Below are 20,895 nucleotides of genomic sequence, written 5' to 3' on the forward strand. Positions count from 1 at the left end.
ATTCCTCACAGCCTGCACTTCAGGGCTGGAGGTTTCCTTTGGAAACTGGACAGAGTCCAGGGATTTGGGATTTTTCCATTAAATTTCCCGCAGTTACTCACAGCATTCCCAAACACAGAGCGCTGTGACGATAAGTCCAGTTTCGCACGAGTGCTTCAGAACTCACCTCAGGCTTCACGATGCTCGCAGCCTGTGGGTTGTTTCTCTGGTGGTTTCATGTTTTGTTCATCGTGTTTATTTAAAGCATGAAGTTAGAAACACTCAGAGCTCACAGGTGAAACACTCACCTGGTCTCCTGCAGGTAAACAAGCAGATCTACACCAACAAACTCAGCTTAGAGTCCCCGTCCCCAGACATGTGACCTAACAGCAGTCGGAGACCTCTCAGTCCTCCAGGTACTCATATGTACCTGAACTCAGCACGTGCCATCTCGATGCACACTCAGTCATCCAGGTAAGTGAAGCTCCAAAAGTTGATTCTGTTCATCTGGATGTTTTCAGTGGGAGAAAACGTTTCGTCATCATCAGGTGACTCGTTCAGTCTCAGCTGACTGCAGGTCTCCAGCCTCATAAACAGCACATTTGCATAATGACTGAAACCAGCTTCATAATTATGCAAATTCTCATGACCATCGATCAACAACCACTGATCAACAACCATTGATCAACAACCACCGATCAACAACCATTGATCAACAACCACCGATCAACAACCATTGATCAACAACCACTGATCAACAACCACCGATCAACAACCATTGATCAACAACCACTGATCAACAACCACCGATCAACAACCATTGATCAACAACCACTGATCAACAACCATTGATCAACAACCATTGATCAACAACCACTGATCAACAACCACCGATCAACAACCATTGATCAACAACCACTGATCAACAACCATTGATCAACAACCACTGATCAACAACCACCGATCAACAACCATTGATCAACAACCACTGATCAACAACCACCGATCAACAACCATTGATCAACAACCACTGATCAACAACCATTGATCAACAACCATTGATCAACAACCACTGATCAACAACCATTGATCAACAACCATTGATCAACAACCACTGATCAACAACCACTGATCAACAACCACCGATCAACAACCATTGATCAACAACCACTGATCAACAACCATTGATCAACAACCACCGATCAACAACCACTGATCAACAACCACCGATCAACAACCATTGATCAACAACCACTGATCAACAACCATTGATCAACAACCACCGATCAACAACCATTGATCAACAACCACCGATCAACAACCATTGATCAACAACCATTGATCAACAACCACCGATCAACAACCATTGATCAACAACCATTGATCAACAACCACCGATCAACAACCATTGATCAACAACCACTATCTTTACTTGAGTAGCTGTTTTTCTGACCACTTCGTGCTCACATTGTCAGAACAAGCTCGGCAGCGTCATGTGTGTCACTCACTCTCAGGTAAAACTAAACTCAAACGAAGCTTCATTACTGAATTCCTGATTACAAAAACCAAGAAAGACACAAGAAACCTAACCTGAGAGAGCAGAGAGGAAACCCCGGGAACACAGCCCGACATCATCTAACTCAGTGGTTCCCAAACTTTGTTGCTAGCCCCCCTTTGTTTTACAAGAAAAATGTTGCCCCCCCCCCCCCAGATTTTTTAAAACTCCTTCTTTGTGTTTACGTGTGGACGAGAAATACAGAGTTCGTCACGCAAAAGGTATGTGCCTTTTTTCACGTCACGCTGGGGCCACGTTATTGTTTACATGAGATGAATTGCAGATTCTGTCTCTATCTTATTTTGTTTTCTATTTTGTTTCTATCTGCAGGTTTTACACGCAGTTACTGTCCCTCCATTTACAAAGGCAGAGATGTGATTATTTTACATGTAGTTGTTTTGTCCTGTGTAATAATATTCAACATTGCTGTCAATACATTTTTCAAAAAATGCCTCTCTGTGCAAAATGGGTTTAAAAACATAAACAGCTGTGGGATCCTGTTTGTCTGTGATTTAGACAGGGGAACAAATCGTGGCAGGATCAGCCTGATGTTATTTGTATCCCGCTGTAACTTTACTGTATAAAGAGCTAACATCTCCAAAATGTCAGGAGTAGTTAGTCATTACAACAAGTGTTTGTGAACTAAAAATCAAGAATATAGGATCCTGTTTGTCCGTGATTTGGAGAGCCCAGCGCTGCTCCCGAAGAAGGGAAAACCAATCCTGCAGGGAGACCTACCTCGGCACTCGTGCAGGTGAAACCAAAGGGAAGATTTGCTTCACCATACTTTCTAATCTTTGGCTTGGAATGAAGTTGGTTTGGAAACATATTCAGCGATGCTTCATCTCCTGCTTTGCGTTTGTGGAGGCGCCGTGCTAGCAGTGTCCAAGCCTTGCTTTTTCTTTTTTTTCCCTTCTCATACCGCGCCCCCCCTGCAATGGCTCTGTGCCCCCCCTAGGGGGCGGGCCCCACACTTTGGGAAGGTCTGATCTAATTGAACATGATGCACACAGGACAAGTGCCTGTCAAAATAAAACAGGAAGTGACAAACACACCGATACACATGTACTTGACAGGCCAAAGTAACAATAGAGACAAAACTGACTACACACAAGAGATAACACAGAAACCAGACTAAGCATGGGAGAGACCAGAGGCCAGGAAAAACGAACAAGACCAAAACATACGCAGGCAAAGATCCAACCTGACAACTACAACATCAAACAGAAAACACTGACTATAAAACCCAGGATCATGACACTTTTGGTTTAACAGACTTCATTTTACGTCACTTCATCAAACACATAACAGGCTGTTTGTGTGTTAATCACACGGGAGCGTGGCAGGAAAACAGACCTGAGTGTTTGCCTGTTTCTCTGCGGGACAGTGTTTTTATTTGTTTTGTTTTTGCCACAGAACGACAGCAGGTGTGCGTCAGCATCGAGCTCGCTCTACAGAAGAGGAGCGAGCATGAAGCGAGGAACGCTTTTAAGCGTCAGCTAATCTGAAATGCAGCGTTTGAGTCTGAGTCTCACCTTGGACGAAGTCATCAGCTGTGTGATTGACAGCTGAGTTCTTCTTCACGGCCGAGGAGCGATAAATGATGTGCCGCCGCCCCTCCTCCTCCTCCTCCTCTTCCTCTCCTCCTCCTGCTCCTCCCAGCCTCCATCGATCCAGCGGCTCGATGAAAAACTCCTCCTCTCTGGTGCGGATCATCCCTGCCTGGGAGACACGAGAGCGTTAATCTGAGCCAGCATGAATCAGTCTGAAGGATTATTATTACAGCATCAGTCAGCAATACTTCAGTGTGATTCAGCATTTTTACAGTATCATTGTTCCAGAGACTGATGCAGTGAACAGTGAGGGTCAGATTACTGCCTTGCCCAAAGGAAACACCTGAAGAGGAACAGGTGATACCAGTAAAACCAATTAAACACCTGGAATGAAACAGGTGAGCCAACAAGTGCCAGGAAGGAACATCTGGAGGACTCAAAGGAGCTTGGAAAGAAAAGCGTCTGGACTTCTTTAAGTTGCTTGAAGACGTTTCACCTCTCATCCGAGAAGCTTCTTCAGTTCTTGGGTCAAATGGTGGAGAGTCCCAGATTTAAGCCCTGTGGGAGTTTCCCCCCCCCTCAAAGGGGGACAAAAGGACCCCTGATGATCCTCTACCTTCACAGACATCTGGAGGAATCAGATGATAAAACTGAAGAGCAGAGCTCACAGCTGTGCTTATCAGTGAAAGCAAGAACGTGTCCATCAGATAAAGACTCCGTGGGTCTGTCCCACTGCACAGTCACGTCTTTTATTCGTCAGGTTTGGTCCACTGAAGGTGTGTTCTTGTAACGCCAGGTGACGTCTTATTTTTGACGTCTAGCGTCGTCTCTATGACCTCAGTGTGCGGCCTATTTAGAGTCCAGATGTGGTCGTGGTGGATGTCTTTTCAACGACAAACTTAGACTCGTTGTAGACGTCGTGCTTCTACGTGTGCAGGCTCTGTAGTCCTGTGTTTCCAGAGGGAGGAGGACTTGTTGCTGTAGAGAAACATCATGTGTGAAGGACTACAGAGAGATCATTGGACGTCTCCAAGATGGCGTGGGCTCTTTAGCTAAAACAGTGAGTAGCTGCTCTGTGGATGTGTCACAGTTTCAAAATGTGAGCATCAACAAAGACCGAGCAGATAGTCCGGTTCATACAGACCACCGCAAACTTCCTCTTACAAAGCTTTTCACAATAAAACAGGATAAAGATAGATTGTCAGGTTTCCCAGCTCGCTGACCCAGGGTTTGTGTTTATGGTGATTCGGACTCTTGTTTATTTATCATCATGTTCTCTGTGTTTATATTTCCTAGTTCACTTTACACTCTGGAGTTATTTCATTATTCCTAGTTCAGGTGGTTTCCTTAGTCTTTGGTCCTGTTCATGTCTCTGCCCTTCCCTCAGCGTTTCCCCAGTTACGTCAGGTTCGTCTTCATGTTGCCAAGTTTTCTGTTTCACAGTCTCCCTCGCCCTATCTCGCCCCTCACCCTCTCTCCTCCCTCTGCTCCTGGTTTGGTCAGCCTGTGTCTCTGTGTGTGCTCCCAGTACTTCCTGTTTTACTTTGATAGTGCCATGTCTGGTGTCCGTCATGTTCAGATGTGTTCCCTCCTGTGGTTGTTCCCGTGTGTGTCTTTATGTCCTGTGTTGTGATGTCTCTCTTTCTCTGTCAGTTTGTTTGGTTTTCCCGTCTCCCAGTTTTGTTTTGCTTGGATTCCAGCAGTAAAGCTGAGGTTGGAGTCCAGAGTTTGCCTGCTCCACACAGCACTGATAAATATAATGCAAACACTCGTTTACATTTATTAAACACATCGTACTCCTTTTAAAAGAAATTCCAACATTTTCTGAATACTTTAACCTTTAATATTTAACATTCAACAAGGATTTAAACATTTTTAATATTTCAGCACATTTCAGTAAGTGACACAGTTTCAGGGGCAGCACGGTGGTTAGCACTGTTGCTGCACAGCAAGAAGGTCCTGAGTTCAGTTCCACCATCAGGTCTTTCTGTGTGGAGTTTGCGTGTTCTCCCCGTGTTTGCGTGGGTTCTCTCCGGGTACTCCGGCTTCCTCCCACCATCTAAAGACATGCAGTTAGTGGGGATAGGTTAATTGATTAATCCAAATTGCCCATAGGTGTGAATGTGGGCGCGAATGGTTGTCTGTCTCTCTGTGTTGGCCCTGCGAAAGACTGGAGACCTGTCCAGGGTGTACCCCGCCTCTCGCCCTATGACAGCTGGGATAGGCTCAGAGGAAAGCACTTCAAGGGGTTATTAACAGCACCCAAAAGGTCTGATCTGCACGTCTATCAGACATCCAATGTTTAGCAGGGTGCATCTGTGGGTCTGTGGGTCTGTGGATCCATCATCGTTAGCAGCTCTGAGTGAGAAGCGTCAGCTCTAAAGCCTCAGTCGTGCTCTGAGTCAGCAGTAAACATGCTGGAGCTGGAAATATAAAATCATAAACTGAGTAAGACTTTCCCCATCATGCACTGCTCCTGCAGTAAACTCCATCAGAGCTGAGGTGTTCCTGTTATTGTGTCCACCTCTGAGAGTCTGCAGTTTGTTCCCTGCAGCTTCCTCATTCCTCCTCCTACGCCTCACATCTGTCCTCCACATCTGGCTTCACTCAGCAGCTCGGCCCACGCTGTACGAAGCGAAGGTCTCAGCGCGCCACGTTTTACAGCGTCCTCTCTGTTTCTGTCTGACTCCCTGCTGAACTTAAAAGCTTTTATTTTGAAAGTTTTGTGAGCCACATTCGTGACTTTTATTGTTTAAAATCTTTTTTTGTAGATGTTTGGATCAGACGCTCCTCCTGCCTCAGACTGAAGCTTTCAGCTGCAATATGTGGAAAATCAGGAGGCTCCACACACATCGACAGCTGTGGAAACATCTGCATCCATCAGCAGCTGCAGCTTCCTCGCTCAGGACAACGACGATGATGACGATGATGATGATGTCGTTACATCCTTAAATCGTCTCAGAGAGGATAAAAGAGATAAAACTCTCCTGCCTGACTCGGGGACACGTTCCTCTGGGGCTGATATGTTTCCTCCTCACAGTCTTTGTCACTTTGAAACCAAAGTCTGTGTTTTACCTGTCCATGTCTCGAGTCACCTGACAGGTGGGATCACAGAAGCCTGTTTGGTGACTCAGGTGAGTCACTGGTTGATGTCACCCAGGAAACGCCTGATGCTTTGGCTCATGTGATGTCTCAGGTTAGTGACAGATGTTTATGTTTGGACTGAAACCTGAGACGGTCGCCTGATTTGCTCATTAAAGTCCTGCAGACGTTCCTGTGGGCGGGCTTTAGTGTGCTTGTAGCTACAACACCTGAAGCACTGCTCCATCGCCACGCTGACGAGTCTCATCACTGTTTAACAATCGTGTGATATTTATTCATGAAAGCCTGAGTCACAGAGCACTTTAGTGACAGCAGTCCATGACTGCAGACACGCCTGGCTCAGCTCACCGTCAGCATCAGAGGATGAACAGGACGTGAGCGTCTGGCTCAGAGAGCGGTGACGGTGAGGCGAGCGCTGTCCGCACAACAGAACGCCACAAACACGTTCAAACCTTTACTGCAAGAAGCAAAGAGCTGTAGAAAGAACACACCTAAGAAGCTGTTGGATACACTGCTGAAGCTATTCACTCATTTACTTTTTCTATTATTTTCTATTTCTTTTCTTCCTGTCCCTGGTGCTGAAGTGAGTTTCTGCGGGATAATTAAATCTGTTTCTTTACAGTGAGCTGTAGAAAGAACCACCTGCATGTCTGCAGCCTGCTGTGCTGATGATTCTCTACGGCATAACGACCAGGCGATAGCTAAATGTTAGCTAAACGTTAGCTAAACGTTAGCTAAACGTTAGCTAAATGTTAGCTAAAACAACAAACCCGCAGAGAGCTGAAGGATGGTGTCAGGAGAAACATCTGTGAATGTGATCACTGAACGAGCCGATCATTGACTTTGTTTCAGCTCCTCGGAGACACGAGGAGGACGTCCAGAGTCCCATCTCCTCTGAACTCGTCAGGGTGGAGGTCACGCCGTTAACTCCACCCTGGTGATGGTGTTGGCAGGTCAGCTGAGGATGCTCAGTGACCTGTGGACCCTCCCGCAGCTCTGACACTACCGCTCACTTAAGTCACAGTGCAGGAACCGTGTTAGAGTTTCTTCACAGGAACTTCAGGCACTGATTACATGGGACCCTGTGACTAAGTTCACATGACCCAGGATTGGTCCACGACCTGGAGATTGGGAACCTTTGCTCTGATCAAACAGCTGTAAGACGATTGGGTCATGTGATACATACCAGTCCATCACAGTTGCTGATGGCGACTGACGTACCCTCCATGTTGGACACAGTTCCCGTGTAGAAGCAGCCGGTGTCTTCTATTGGCTGAGAGTGGTGCTGTCCTGACTCCTCCCACTCCATGGTGGCGGTGGGGGCGACGAGGCGAGAGTTGGGATGCAGGTGTAGGTGCAGTTCCTGCCCGAAGGCAGTCACGTTATAGAAAAGCTCCGCCTCCTCTGTCATGTGACTCTGCCCCCACCAACCGTGACTGGGCGGAGCCTGTTGTGAAAAGGGTGTGTCCATATGTCTGTCATTAAAGTCGGTGGGTGTGTCCTCTGATGAGGGGGCGTGTCTTTTCCTGCGATGTAGCTGGCAAGCTGAGATGGAACCTGACAGGAAGCGCCCCTCTGAGTCTGTCCTGATTGGACGAATGATGGCGAACTCCGACAGAACCTGATGGAGAGAATCTGCAGAAGAAGAAGAAGAGTCAGTCACTCCTGCAGCGTCTGTTTCAGGACTGAAGACAATAAAACCTTCAGTTATTTAAACAAACACGTTACTGTTGAACATTCAGACCGACAACACCTGAACCGCACACCCGCAGTTCCTCTGACGTCCAGCAGGAGCAGCACTGAGTCAGTCCCATAGACTCCCTTGTTAAAATAAACATGTTTAGAGTCTCTAGTGATACTTCAAACCTGTTTAGATTTGATTAAGGCTTAATGGTTGCATTATTGGGGCCGTGGCCTCTGACAGGTGGTCTTCTAGCTTCACCTGAGCTGGGCCTCTAGACGTGTTTATGCTGTTGCCTTTATAATGACATCATGTGACCAATAACATGGCTCCTGTGAGGTCACTGTACCAACAGCGCATATGAGGAGGTGGAGCCAGAGACTGAGAGCATCCTGTGGTTGGACTCTGACTGGACGCCTCTCACAGAGCGTGTAGATGAGTTTATGACCTGAAACACTGCTGTGCTGTGTTTTCTTTTTACACGGCCACGTCTTTAACATATTCAGACAAAGACATTTTAAATAAAATATATTTTTAATAACATGATCATGAAACCAGTGGGCAGGTACAAAGCTGACTGTGGTTTCTGTGTTTTACTTCAAAGACATTACTAATCATTTATAACATGACTCCAGCTGTTTCATCCAGATGTTATAATAAACAAATAAACACTAAAACCTCTGATCCTCCCACACAGGACAGTTTCTACAGGATTACATCAGCTCAGGCTGGACACAGTCTTACTCTGAGAGCAGCTCTGTGAGGACGTCTCTGTCCTGGTGGAGATTAGAGAGCAGGACGAGGGTCCTCACACGTATAGAAAGACGAACCTTTGTTTGTCTGTGAGCTGTACCGACACTGATGAACAGGAAGGATGAGTGGGCTCTGTCTGAGGTCATGGAGGTCACACACACACACACACACACACACACTGAGTGTCCTCATGAGGACTCAAATAACACTTCACTCCTGAACCTCACTGCATGTGAAGGTCCCCAATTTGTAGAAATGTCCCCACTGTGATGTGTAAAGGCTCGGTCCTCGTGTAGCAACAAACACACACACAGTGAGGATTTGATGAAATATGATCTGGATGGCTCACATTCCCCAAACGTCTGAAACACGTAAACACTGAGATTTACTGGGAAAACGTGCAGAGGAGGGGCCTCACGCCGAGAGCCGCTCTGTGATTGGTCAGTGTGCTGATGGACTTTTTGACTTTGACCTTGACTGCACAGTTCAAAGGTCAGCACGCAGAGCACTGAATGGAAACCACCACAGAAGAAGAGCAGGAGTGTTACTGCATCAGTGCAGCTGCTGTGTAACTGGTGTGCAGATAGAATCAACAGTCCTGCAATGTGAGTATTGCAGCATGAGAAGTATTAGAGGAGAGTCTCACCTGTGCTCTGGGTGATGTAAACTGAGTGCAAACAGTGGACGTGCAGCAGAAAGGTGATGATCAATAATCCACAGCGACGCTCCTCCATGCTGACAGTGAGGCTCTCTGTGAGGCAGACACACTGAGACTAACTGCTGAGCAGACTGAGCCTCGGACAGACACTCCTCCACTCCGTCATTATCTCCTCCCTCTGACTGCAGCACGGTCCTTCCCCTCCGAGCTTTCTGAAGGTCCTGGATCTGGTTTCACACCAACAGTACGGGACAACAGCTGACCCACACAGACACACACACATGAACTTGTTCTTCTATCCTTGTGAGGACCCCAAAAACCTGAACCTGTGCGGATCAGGGACCTGACTTTGTTTGGGTCTGTGAGGCATTTTTATATTGATGAAAGATTTTGATTGGTTGAAGAAATGCAAATGTCACAAGCGCTGCATGGTTTTTTAGTTATTAACCTCATCAAAGTGCTCCCTGAAATAGTGTTTATTACTTTTTAAACAACAATATTCAAGTTTGTCTGAAGCAGTGGCTCCACCTGCTGGTGAGTAGCTGCACTTACACTCAGAACAGTAACATGAACTCCATGAAGCTTGAGTCGTAAAAACAAAAGTGTTAGTAAGTGAAATGTTACAGAAGCATAGAGCTGTATCACGTTATAACATGAAGCCTTTATCGTTCTAACATATGATTTCATGTTCGTACACATTATCACGTTATTACAATATGAATATTGTAATAACATGATAATGTGTACGAACATGAAAAAGAATCCGTCAGAATAATGTTTTTTATTGTGAGAGCTGATGTCAGAGCTTCCTGCTGATGGAGCTCTCAGCACTGAGTGATCTTTGGTCTGCACAGGGGTGTCCAACATCAGGCCTGGGGGCCACAACTGGCTTGTCAAAGACCCCCACCCGGCCCACTGGACATCTTTGGAAAATGTAAATGAGGCCAAACATTTAGGAACTTTCACAGGATTTTATTATTTTACAGCTTTTCTGATATAAACCCCATCGACCGACGCTCAGCACCAGCAGGAACAGGTGAGGTCCGGAGGACCTGAGGACGTCCCCACAGAGCTTTCTCAGCTGATACTCCAACCCTAAAACTCCCGGCGTGTCCACCACTCGGATCAGTTTCCCAAACACTCGTCCCGTTTCCTCGCTGATTCCTGTCGTCACCGCTTTGAAGGAAGTCTTTGACTCGAACGCTGCTCGTCCTAAAATAGTGTTCGCTGAAGCACTTTTACCCACTCTGGTTCTACCGAGGAGGACGATGGTGAGATCTGGATCCATGACCTGACAACACACACACACGTTTCTGCTGTCATTTGAGTTTCTCTCTGTGTGTCTGTGGAAAGTCTCCTGTGACAAAGTGAACTGAAACCAGCTCTATCTGTCCATGAAGCCAGATAACACACACCAATGAGTTAAACTGCAGGAATGTCTTAAAGACATAAAGACCTGGATGGCCGCTAACTTTCTGCTTCTTAATTCAGATCAAACTGAGGTTATTGTACTCGGCCCTGAAAATCTTAGAAATATGGTATCTAACCAGATTCTTCCTCTGGATGGCATTACCTTGGCCTCCAGTAACACTGTGAGGAACCTTGGAGTCATTGTTGACCAGGACATGTCCTTCAACGCACATATTAAACAAATATGTAAGACTGCTTTCTTCCATTTGTGCAACATCTCTAAAATTAGAAATATCCTGTCTCAGAGTGATGCTGAAAAACTAGTTCATGCATTTATTACTTCCAGGCTGGACGACTGTAATTCATTATTATCAGCAAGTCCTAAAAACTCCCTGAAAAGCCTTCAGCTAATCCAAAATGCTGCAGCAAGAGTCCTGACAGGGACTAGAAAGAGAGAGCAGATTTCTCCTGTTTTGGCTTCCTGTTAAATCCAGAACATTGTTTTTATCACTGGTGACCATTCAAACAGAAATCTGTCCGTTTTGTAGTCCTGTGGTAATTTTTTCCACTCCTTTATCCTGGGATATTTTTCATCCATGAAGCTGTTATTGTTTTTTTCTTTCTTTACAGATTTATCAGATTCTCTGTGACTTTAGTCCATGAGATAAAGGAGCAGCTCTAACATCTGTCAAATGTCTTTTTTTAACATACTGTCAGAAATTAAGCAACAGAGGACAAAAAGTATTCATACAATTCCTGATTCCTCACAAACTCGTACAAACAGGTGTGAACAGGGCAGGACAGTGTGAGCGTCTTTGTTATTTTATCTGCACCAATAAGGAGAAAATGATAAAACATTATTTAATCTTTTCCACCTGCATCGTAAGTACAGGTGTGTGGTTGATGTGCTTAAACTGCTCTCTGTGTGACCTTTAACACCACACACAGGTATGTTAGCGGGCTAGCTGTGCCTGAGCTAAGAGCTTTAGCTCCTCCTCCTCCTCACTCTTCTTCTGTGGTGATCAGCTGGTCAGCCACTGCAGGATCAGAGCGACTCACCTCTACATCACTTCCTGCTGGTCGGATGGCATTGATCACTGATCAGGTTTCTTCTTGTTTGTGATGAGCTACATGCTAACAGCCTGTGCTGCAGATCAATAACCAGAGAAACTAATGACGAGAGGAAGCGTCACAAACAAACCCCATCACAGTGACCGTGTTTGTTTCAGGACAGAAGCTTTTTAAATAAAGTTAGATTGAATTTGCTGACGGTGGACGATCCTTCACAGTGAGGGAGAAATTAAATCACTGATGTGAGCCTGATACACACCTGTTACCATGGCAATAACCGTGTTGATTCATTCATGTCTCTGTACTTTAATGTGTCAGCTGATGTTAATGCAAACAATTCAGATGGAAAGTGTTTGAAGTATTTATGTTTGTTTTACACAAAGTACAAGTACTATGAAACAGTACTGGAGTAAAAGTTACAGTCCAGAGGGCCAATCGTGTTTCAGAAAACTGCTGATCCTGAACAGGAAGCAGACCAAGTCCAGTCAGGTTTTTATTTCCTCAGACGCCTCCAACATCCACCAATCACAGTCAGACATTCAGCTCTCTGAAGAGTTTGTCCAGACGGCTGATTGTGCTGCAAAAACACCCACAGCAGATCTGTACAGTCGTTCTGGGACTGTGCATCATGTCCATGTCCATGTACCAGTGCCTGTCCATGTACCAGTGCCTGTCCATGTCCCAGTACCTGTGCATGTACCAGGGCCTGTGCATGTGCATGTCCCAGTGCCTGTGCATGTGCATGTCCATGTGCATGTCCCAGTGCCTTCTCTCCATTTCCTCCCTTTCCTCACTCAGCCAGTTCATTCCCGCAGACCGTATACGTAGGTCCAAGTGTTCTCCTCTGTTCTCTGAGATGATGTTCTCTACATGACGGAGGAACTCTCTGACCTGCTCTCTGTTTCCTTTCTGATTATTGTCAAACACACAGAATCTGCCACGACTCACAGAGACCAGTTCAGACACACAGCTGTTAGACTGGATCATCTGATCGATGGACCGACCTCTCAGCTCGTCTCCGTGGGTGAAGAGCACCATGGAGAAGTTACTAGGATGATCATAAAACATCTTTCTGAGAGCGGTGAGGAGCGCAGAGTCTTCCCTGGACATCCTGCCTATCCTGACCACGAACACCACAGCGTGAGGTCCTGGATTAGACTGTTCTCTAATCATCCCGAGTCGTTTTTCCAGCTGATCTTCATCCGAGTCTCTGGCTGTGAATCCTGGAGTGTCGACCACGGTGATCCAACAGCCCTCCACTGCTGCTGACCCAGAGACCACCTCAGCTGGGACCGGTTCAAACCCACATCCTGTCGGGAACCGCTCCGATCCCAGGATGGTGTTTCCTGCTGAGCTCCGCCCTCCTCCAGACAGACCGATCAGAATGACTCTCCTGTCCACCAGTGTGAGAGACGCCATGAGACGATCAGCTGGAAGAGAAACACGCTGATGTTAAACTGCAGCCATGATGAAGGAGCTGAGAGCTTAAAGCGCCCTCTGCTGGACAGCAGCAGAGACACAGCAGAGCGTTCAGCCGAGTTTAAAGAGGAGCAGTGACCGACACCAGTGACCGACACCAGTGACCGACACCAGTGACCGACACCAGTGACCGACACCAGTGACCGACACCAGTGACCAGCATTATATCCCCCAGACTGTAAAATGTGAGCTGGAGTGAATCTTAGCTCAGATTTCAGGGTTTCTTTGAGCTTCAGGTAGAAAAGTCACTTCAGACGAATCTGGCTGAGGGCAGAAGCGAGAGAAACCCCGTCCAAGCTAACGTGGAGCTTCAGGCAGGAGCAGCTCAGTGAATAATTACATGTGAGGATGTGTTTGTGCTGGAGCTGTGCGATAAGACCAAACTCTTACATCCCGACACACATCTATCGTCCCGACAACGATATTAATCACAAAATTTACATTTTCTGTAAATTCAGTGAATCTCGATCAGCTCGACCTGCGTGAAGTGTTTCCAGCTGGGCGTCGTGGAGTCGCGTGTTTTGACCGATGCATGAAACTGGACGTTTTTAGAAATATGTTGGAACGGCCGCCATTTTCTTTGTATTTATCACGTGGCGTGCTGCGGGGAAAAGCCTGTTCTAACGTTTGGGTCTAAGGTGCATCTGGAGCACCTGACGGCGCTGTTTGCTTCTCACCCGTGAACTCTCCCCACACTCTGTCACGTGACTCTGGCGTCGGTGGTAGCAGAGGTCGTGTGAGTCTGAGGTGAGGCTGCTTTGCTGCATCGTTTGCATCGTACAGTTTTCTGGGCCGCGTCAGACTTTGGACTGGTCCTTCTGTTTGGAGCTACCTGGTTCTGCCTCATCTTCACTGGTCATACTGGGATTCTCTGTGCCGTGGTGACCATCCAAACCATGAAAAATATTGAGTGAACAGTGGATTTTGTGACACCACGAAACACATGGTGGTGTGTAATGTGAAACGAGAGATGTTTTAACTTCATCATGTCGTCAGCTCTAGTTTGTGCACCGAGTTCAGAGGAATGAGGCTCAGCGAGGTCATAAATGAGTTTTCTTTGATGTGCAAATGAAACCTAACATCTGTATGTCACAGGTATGTGCTGCGTTACACACAAACACACAACATCATGTTACAGACATGGACATCCGGCCCTGAACACACCGATCAAACTTCCCGAGGATCTAAGATCATCTTTTCCTTCGTGCAGTCATTAAATATGTGTGCACGGATCAGCTGATCCATGCTGACACACGTGGGTCATGTGACATGTGGATTTATGGGACTTTAACAGATAAATACATGCTGCGTTCAGGGTCCTGAGGAAAGCTGGGACACTCGAGGTTTTCCTGTGCTCCTGTCTTAGTTCCCCTGAACGCAGCATGCTGTCACAGGCTCGGTGTAGAAGCATATGAAGGTTATCACAGGGTTTAAATGAGCTGCTGTGGGCAGACAGGAAGCTGTGAAGGTTACCTGCTTTCTGCAGCAGCTCTCTGACCTGCTCTCGTCCTCCTCCTTCATTGTTGAACAGGTGAGTCCTCCCTGCAAACCTCTGCACCACCTGATGGAGAGGACCTGCTTCATCTTCAGAAACAAAGTCCTGCAGACTTTTGTCCTTTAAGGCGTCTCCTCCTGTGAACAGCAGGTAGCTGTTCTCAAACCGCCGAGGCCCGAGGACTCTGATCGCCGTCTCCACGGCGCTCCGGTCCTCCTCGGTGAACCGACCGACTCTGACCACCACCAGGGACAGAAGAACAGGTGTGGAGGAGCGGGGCAGGCCCAGGTAGTACTTTTCAATCAGCTCCTCTGATCCTAAAAGTCCCGGAGTGTCGATCACTGTGATCCGCTTCCCAAACCTCTGTCCCGTTTCCTCTCCGATTCCTGTCGTCACCGCTTTGAGGGAAGCCCTCGACTCAAACGCCGCTCGGCCTAAGATGGTGTTAGCAGAAGCGCTTTTGCCCACAGCGGTGTTTCCCAGCAGGACGATGGAGACACCTGGACCAGAACAGACAGAAGGAACATGATGAAGAGCAGTGACAGGTAAACAGCCCGTCTGCACTCACACTGCTGCTGCCTCACAATCAGTCTCCTCATTGCTCCACACAGTGACAGCCTGACGCAGCTACAGCCTCGTGGCTGAGAGCACGACGCCCTCTGAGGGCAAACGTGGGGCTCATACTGATGTTATGATTATTACTCCTCATACTGAGGTGACCACACTGATGTGTCCAAAACTGAACGGACTAAATGTGAACGGTTCTTATAGATTCACTGCTTCTGTCTAACAGTGATCCACCTGACCTCTGACCTGTTTCCAGCAGGTCAGAGGTCAGGATGACCGACCTGAACTCTCACCTGTCTGCCTGCCTCACCTGAGGAGAGCCTGGGCTTGTTTCTAACGTACCTTCTGCTTTGAATCCCAGCAGCTCGCGGGTCCTGTGGCGTTCAGCCTTCCTCAGCAGCTCTCCCACTTGCCCCTCGTCTTCAGGCTCTTCATTGTTGAACAGATGATACCTGTCCCCAAACTTCTTAACGACGTCTTGGAGTGGGCTTCTCTTAGACTGGCTGATGTGATCCTGCAGTGACACGTTCAGCTCATCTCCACCTGTGAAGAGCAGGAAGCTGTTTGCCAGACCTTCATCGCCAAGGACTGTGATGGCCGCCTGCACAGCCTCCTCTTCCTCATCTGTGAAACGACCAGTTGTAACCAGCACCAGGAACAGCAGAGGGGTGGAGGACTGCAGGAGACCCTGGCAGAAGGTTTTCAGTTCCTCTTTTGATCTTACAATTCCCGGAGTGTCGATCACTCGGATCAGCTTTCCTAAAATGGTTCCTGTTTCCTGTTGGATTCTCATCGTCACCGGTCCCCACGCTCCACTCAACCCAAACGCTGCTCGTCCTAAAATCGTGTTACCAGAAGCGCTCTTTCCCACTCCGCTGCGTCCCATCAGGACGACGGTGAGATCAGGACCTGGAGACTGAGCCACTCCTGGACCCAGATGTCGATCCACCGTCAGACGGAGCGTCTTCTTCCTCCTCCTGAGGACACACAGAGGTCAGAGTGATGAAGAGCAGTATAATCACAGTCCTGTGTCACACCTGAGTGTGTGAGTTCAAGCACAAACACACATAAGTGCACTCGTTCTTCATTTTAGTTGTTATGGAGCAGCGGCCCCCACCTCCCCGTGCAGTCAGCCTTCAGTGTGCACAGGTATGCAGTCTCTGCACTCCCTGTTTCAAATCAACCTGCAGAACAGGACGAACTGGTGCACACGGCCCCTCAGGTAAACCGGTGACAGTCGCAGTGAAAAGAGAAGGTGAGCTTTCCTGCTGCTGTCCTGACTCTCAGAGCGTTAAATATGAGGCGAGACCCTTCTGAACCCTCTGTCCTCTCTGGAGGAGGCAGCTCCGTCCAAACGGCTTTAAACCACCTCTGTAAGCAGTAGGTTACAGGTTGTGCTCTGGAATCTGAGTACTTTACATGTTTCCCAGTCAGCGCGCACCTGTATGACATTAACAAACCCGGACCGGTAACCAAGCAACAAAACCGCAACTGCAGCGTCAGGACCGCCCGGACCAGCGCTGATCCCGGTCAGTCCCGCTCACTGTTGGACTCACCTCATCATCATCGTACGGGTCCGACACGCACGAGAAAACACACGGACCTCTCTGCGTTAGTGCGACGCTCCTCACTGTGGTCCGTGTCCCTACAGGACCGGAAACATTATAGCTCCTTCAAAATAAAACAACTTCTTAAACGGAACTCTTTAAAAACTTGCACGCAACATCAGCCCGTGATTTGCCGTGAATACTATTCTTCTAACTCAGGGGTGTCAAACATAAATAATTAGGCAATAGTTAAACAAATAAATAATGGAAAACTTCCTGTTTTCTTTAAACTATCCAGTATACCATATACCCTCTCTCTCTTTTTTTACAATCGATCTTTTTCTTACAGTTTAGGACCAAACAGTCATGCTGACAGCCTTTTTTCATCCACTACGGCAGCATTTCTTTACCGTGTAGACAAACTGAGACATCATTTTAAAATTACACTTCTTATTCTTCTTATATGAATTTATCCCACAGATTAAATGCATAGTTAGACTTTGTTACACTAACAGAAAGGGCGCTTTTACTGGTCCGGCCCACGTGAGGTCAAAGTAAGTCATATGTGGCCCACAGTTTAAAATGAGTTTGGTGACAGACTGCAAAAGGCTGAAAGCATAGAGCAGGTTTGAAAACATCCCTCTCCAGTGGTTTAGTAGGACAATATACATTAATATCACCAACAATTAAAAACTTGTCATAATTTGGAGTTATTTAGTTGGACAGTAAATAACAAAACAGGATGACTGCTACCAAGCTCAAACATATTTAGTTCAGAACTAGAGAAGGTAAATACATTTACTGTGTATGGTTTAGTTAGTGTTGCTATGACAAGGTGTTGTGGCTGTAATGTGGTATCAAGAATGTGATGCTGCTGTTAGTAGTATGAACTATATAATGACGGGGCAGGGATGATTGGAAGGTCGGAGGCTCCAATCCCCTGAACAGCTACCCTGAGGTACCCCTGAGCAAGGAGAGGGTTAGGGTTATTAGGTATTATTAGGGTTAGGCTCTTATTTTGAAAGAAATACACGTTACATAGCGTAAGGCTGAAGTTCATTGATCATTTCAATCAAAAACTTGTTGAAATATTTTTACTGAACATGCAAACATCTGCTGATGAAAATGTCTTGATTTATTGGTCTGTTATGAAGCTATTGCTATTTCTAATGTGTTTTTATCTTTCTGATGTTTTATTAATTAAACAATACATGTATTAATTGTTGTTGTTATCTATAGATGTAGTATTTATATATATTTATTTATAGTATAGCAAATATATTTAATTATTACTGTTTAAAACACTAATATGTGACATGTATTAGTAGTGATGTTGTGCTGAGGGTTCAAATGCCTTTTTGTCTTTTGGTAACTACAAAACGACAATAAACCATTAATATATGTCTATGCTGTGCTCGTATTTATTTTACCCTACCCAAATTCAATTTATGATACATTTTATTTTGAAAGATTTAAAATGGTTCTTTAAAGAACCATTTTTAAAAAGGTTCTTTGAAAAACCATTAAAGGTGCCCCAAAGAACCATTTCTTGATGGTTCTTTGGGGCACCTTTAATGGTTCTTAATGAACCACTGAAAGAAATGGTTCTTCAAAGAACCATTGTTTGAAAGGTTCTTTGTGGCACCAAAAAAGGTTCTTCTATGGCATCAGTCTAAAGAACCACTTTTGGTTCCAGTTGGCACCTTTATTTCTCTGAGTGTATAGTAGGACACGAAGGATACATCGGACCCATCCTTCAAATTTGGGGAAAAGTAGGACGCATTTGTCACCACATTATGAGCACTCTTTGAATTTGGACAGCCTTCGTCGCGTCGCTGTGACGTCATTGCATCCAAATATGGCATTTTAAGCATCCTTCCCCTGAATTCGGACACAGCCAGGGTCCTTCGCCCTGCCAGTAAACAGTCTTCCAGCCAACCCAGGTGGCCTTGCGTGGAATGGGAAGAACAGACTAAACACAGTTGTTATCAGGGTGTTGTTGTTCAGCTCCAGCCTTGAGAAGCCTCAGACAGTGTGCTATGCTGGCGCCGAGAGGGTCTCCGCATGAAGTGATGGTGGTTTTTACTTTAGTGCGAACAACTCATATGAATTTCAAAGCTGTTCTTTAACAGTCCAACACTGGTCTCTTAATCTCCCGTTGGAGAGCCGCGAGCTTCGCCATGATGTTATCAAACTTACGCTCTGTGATGTTGTCATTCTTGTGCTCAAGGAGCCGATTCTGAGAACTCATGACCGCAGTGAGCTGCTCCAAGATGTGATCCAATGTACGCTCTTATTCTGATTATTCACAGCAGCCGTAGCCTCTCCAAGATCTTATCCGTGCTGCACTCAATGAGCCCATTTTGAGAAACTCACGCCTCGTCCCATCGTTTCAATCCCAGCGGGCAGCCTTGTGGGGGTTTGAACAGCCGGTTCTTTCTTAATTCTTCGATAAGTCAGGGCCAAGCCAGCTCCGATCAGCCAGAACCCTGTTACCATGGTTCTGAATAGGTAGATATCTTCAGCACTCAGGCTCACCCGAGCCCAGACTTCTCGTTGAGAAAGGGGTGTCGATTGCATTTAGGGACCAGTTGATCAAATCCATAATTCCTCTTTTAGGTTTTAGAGAACAGACTGTGAGAGAGTGTTCCAGGGAAAATACAAAAAACACGAGACTAGACGAGGACACAAGAGGCTAAGCAGGGAAGATAAGGGAGAGGAGGAGAGGAGAAAAGTGCGACCGCCTTCGTCAAGAGCAAGAGCAGCCCTGTATGCAGCTCATCTGCAGTCTGGTGTTCCTACATCTTCCTACTCTGAAGGCAGAATTTCCGAGTTCTGAGTACAATCAAAGCACCACGACTGCAGTTTTTGTGTTGGATGTAAGAAGCACACATGACGCTGTGACGTAGGCTAGAATCATGGCGGCAGTCAACGGCGGTCCAGGCGTGGGATTTCTCTCGTGGAAATATGCACATTATCTTTTCCTTTCTGTTGGTAGGTGGCACAGTGCACTGTGGCAGGATAGTGCTAACATGTAAGCAAGCTAGAAGACTGGCAGTCTGGCTGGTATCCAGTTACAGAAGCAACACATTAACAAGAGAATTCTGAGTAAAACCAAAGTTACTTTCCCTAGTAACTAGTTACTTTGAAAGTAATGAGTAACTTGAAGTAACTGAGATACTTTGATAGAAGTAACTAGTAATGTAACTAAGTTACTAATTTAGGGTAACTCACCCAACACTGGTAGTCCTTGACCTCACTGTTACCTTTCATGCAGTGTAATTCTGTGAGAAATATGATCATTATTTTTAGGAAAAAATTAAGGAGTCTGTGAAGGTAAAACACCAAGGCGTTCCCAGACCAGCCGAGAGATATAATCTCTCCAGCGTGTCCTGGGTCTGCCCCGGGGCCTCCCCACGGTGGGACATGCCCGGAACACCTCACCCAGGAGGCGCCCAGGAGGCATCCTTGTCAGATGCCCGAACCGCCTCAGCTGGCTCCTTTCGACTAGTTGACTATTGAATGTAAAGTATTTTATACTTTACCTTTTTCTGTCATATTTTAATTTTACAAGATGATTAAATTTGGCACCTGAGACCCTCCATACTGATGGAGATGCTGTCTCTGTGCTGATGTACTGATGACTGATTATTGAAGCTGTGAAGAAACAAACATTTACCTGTAACTTCAGCGTTTGCACAAACTCCTCTCAGCCAGCCGGTCCAGGAGTCAGTATGCAGGCATGTATGTGAATGTTTGCTAATACTATTCTTATTAGCACTTTAAGTACTTTATTTATTGATTTTATTGTTTTATTTATATTTTGATATTGTTAGTCCCTGATCAGTGCATTATCCCTATTTTTAATTTCGATGTACCTGTGACAACGACAATAAAGACATTCTGATTCTAGCACCGATCTGTCAGAGCAGGGGGCGCCAAAGAGATTTGGATGAAACTAAGGCTACGTTCACTCTGCAGGTCTTAATGATCAATTCAGATTTTTTTTATCAAATCCGATTTTTTTGTCTGCTTGTTCACACTA

At 46.2% G+C, this 20,895-nt stretch overlaps 2 protein-coding genes across 3 annotated transcripts in view; both read right to left on the reverse strand.

Moving 5' to 3' along the window:
* The window catches only part of LOC146379812 (A disintegrin and metalloproteinase with thrombospondin motifs 2-like), a 41,777-nt gene extending 31,688 nt beyond the window's left edge, over positions 1-10,089 (reverse strand). Inside the window, exons 1-3 of one of the 2 annotated variants that reach the window (XM_084941138.1) lie at positions 9,270-10,089; positions 7,376-7,824; positions 3,070-3,256 (exon numbers count right to left, since the gene is read on the reverse strand). In XM_084941138.1, the coding sequence (XP_084797264.1) occupies positions 3,070-3,256; positions 7,376-7,824; positions 9,270-9,357 (724 nt within the window). In that variant the 5' untranslated portion in view covers positions 9,358-10,089. Of the gene's footprint in view, positions 1-3,069; positions 3,257-7,375; positions 7,825-9,269 lie in introns of those variants that run through there. The other variant, XM_084941139.1, reaches the window with a different exon arrangement.
* Positions 10,090-12,052: 1,963 nt separating this feature from the next.
* LOC146379814 (GTPase IMAP family member 8-like) lies at positions 12,053-16,975 on the reverse strand. Its single transcript, XM_084941149.1, has 4 exons — positions 16,860-16,975; positions 15,646-16,280; positions 14,715-15,236; positions 12,053-13,192 (listed from the first exon to the last, which is right to left on the reverse strand). Exons 1-4 carry the CDS (start codon positions 16,868-16,870, stop codon positions 12,294-12,296), a joined length of 2,067 nt encoding a protein of 688 aa, XP_084797275.1. The 5' UTR covers positions 16,871-16,975; the 3' UTR covers positions 12,053-12,293.
* Between the last annotated feature and the right edge of the window lie 3,920 nt (positions 16,976-20,895).

Source organism: Perissodus microlepis, chromosome 10 (assembly GCF_051167445.1).
Source record: "Perissodus microlepis isolate ML-2025 ecotype Zambia chromosome 10, ASM5116744v1, whole genome shotgun sequence".
Lineage (NCBI taxonomy): Eukaryota > Metazoa > Chordata > Actinopteri > Cichliformes > Cichlidae > Perissodus > Perissodus microlepis.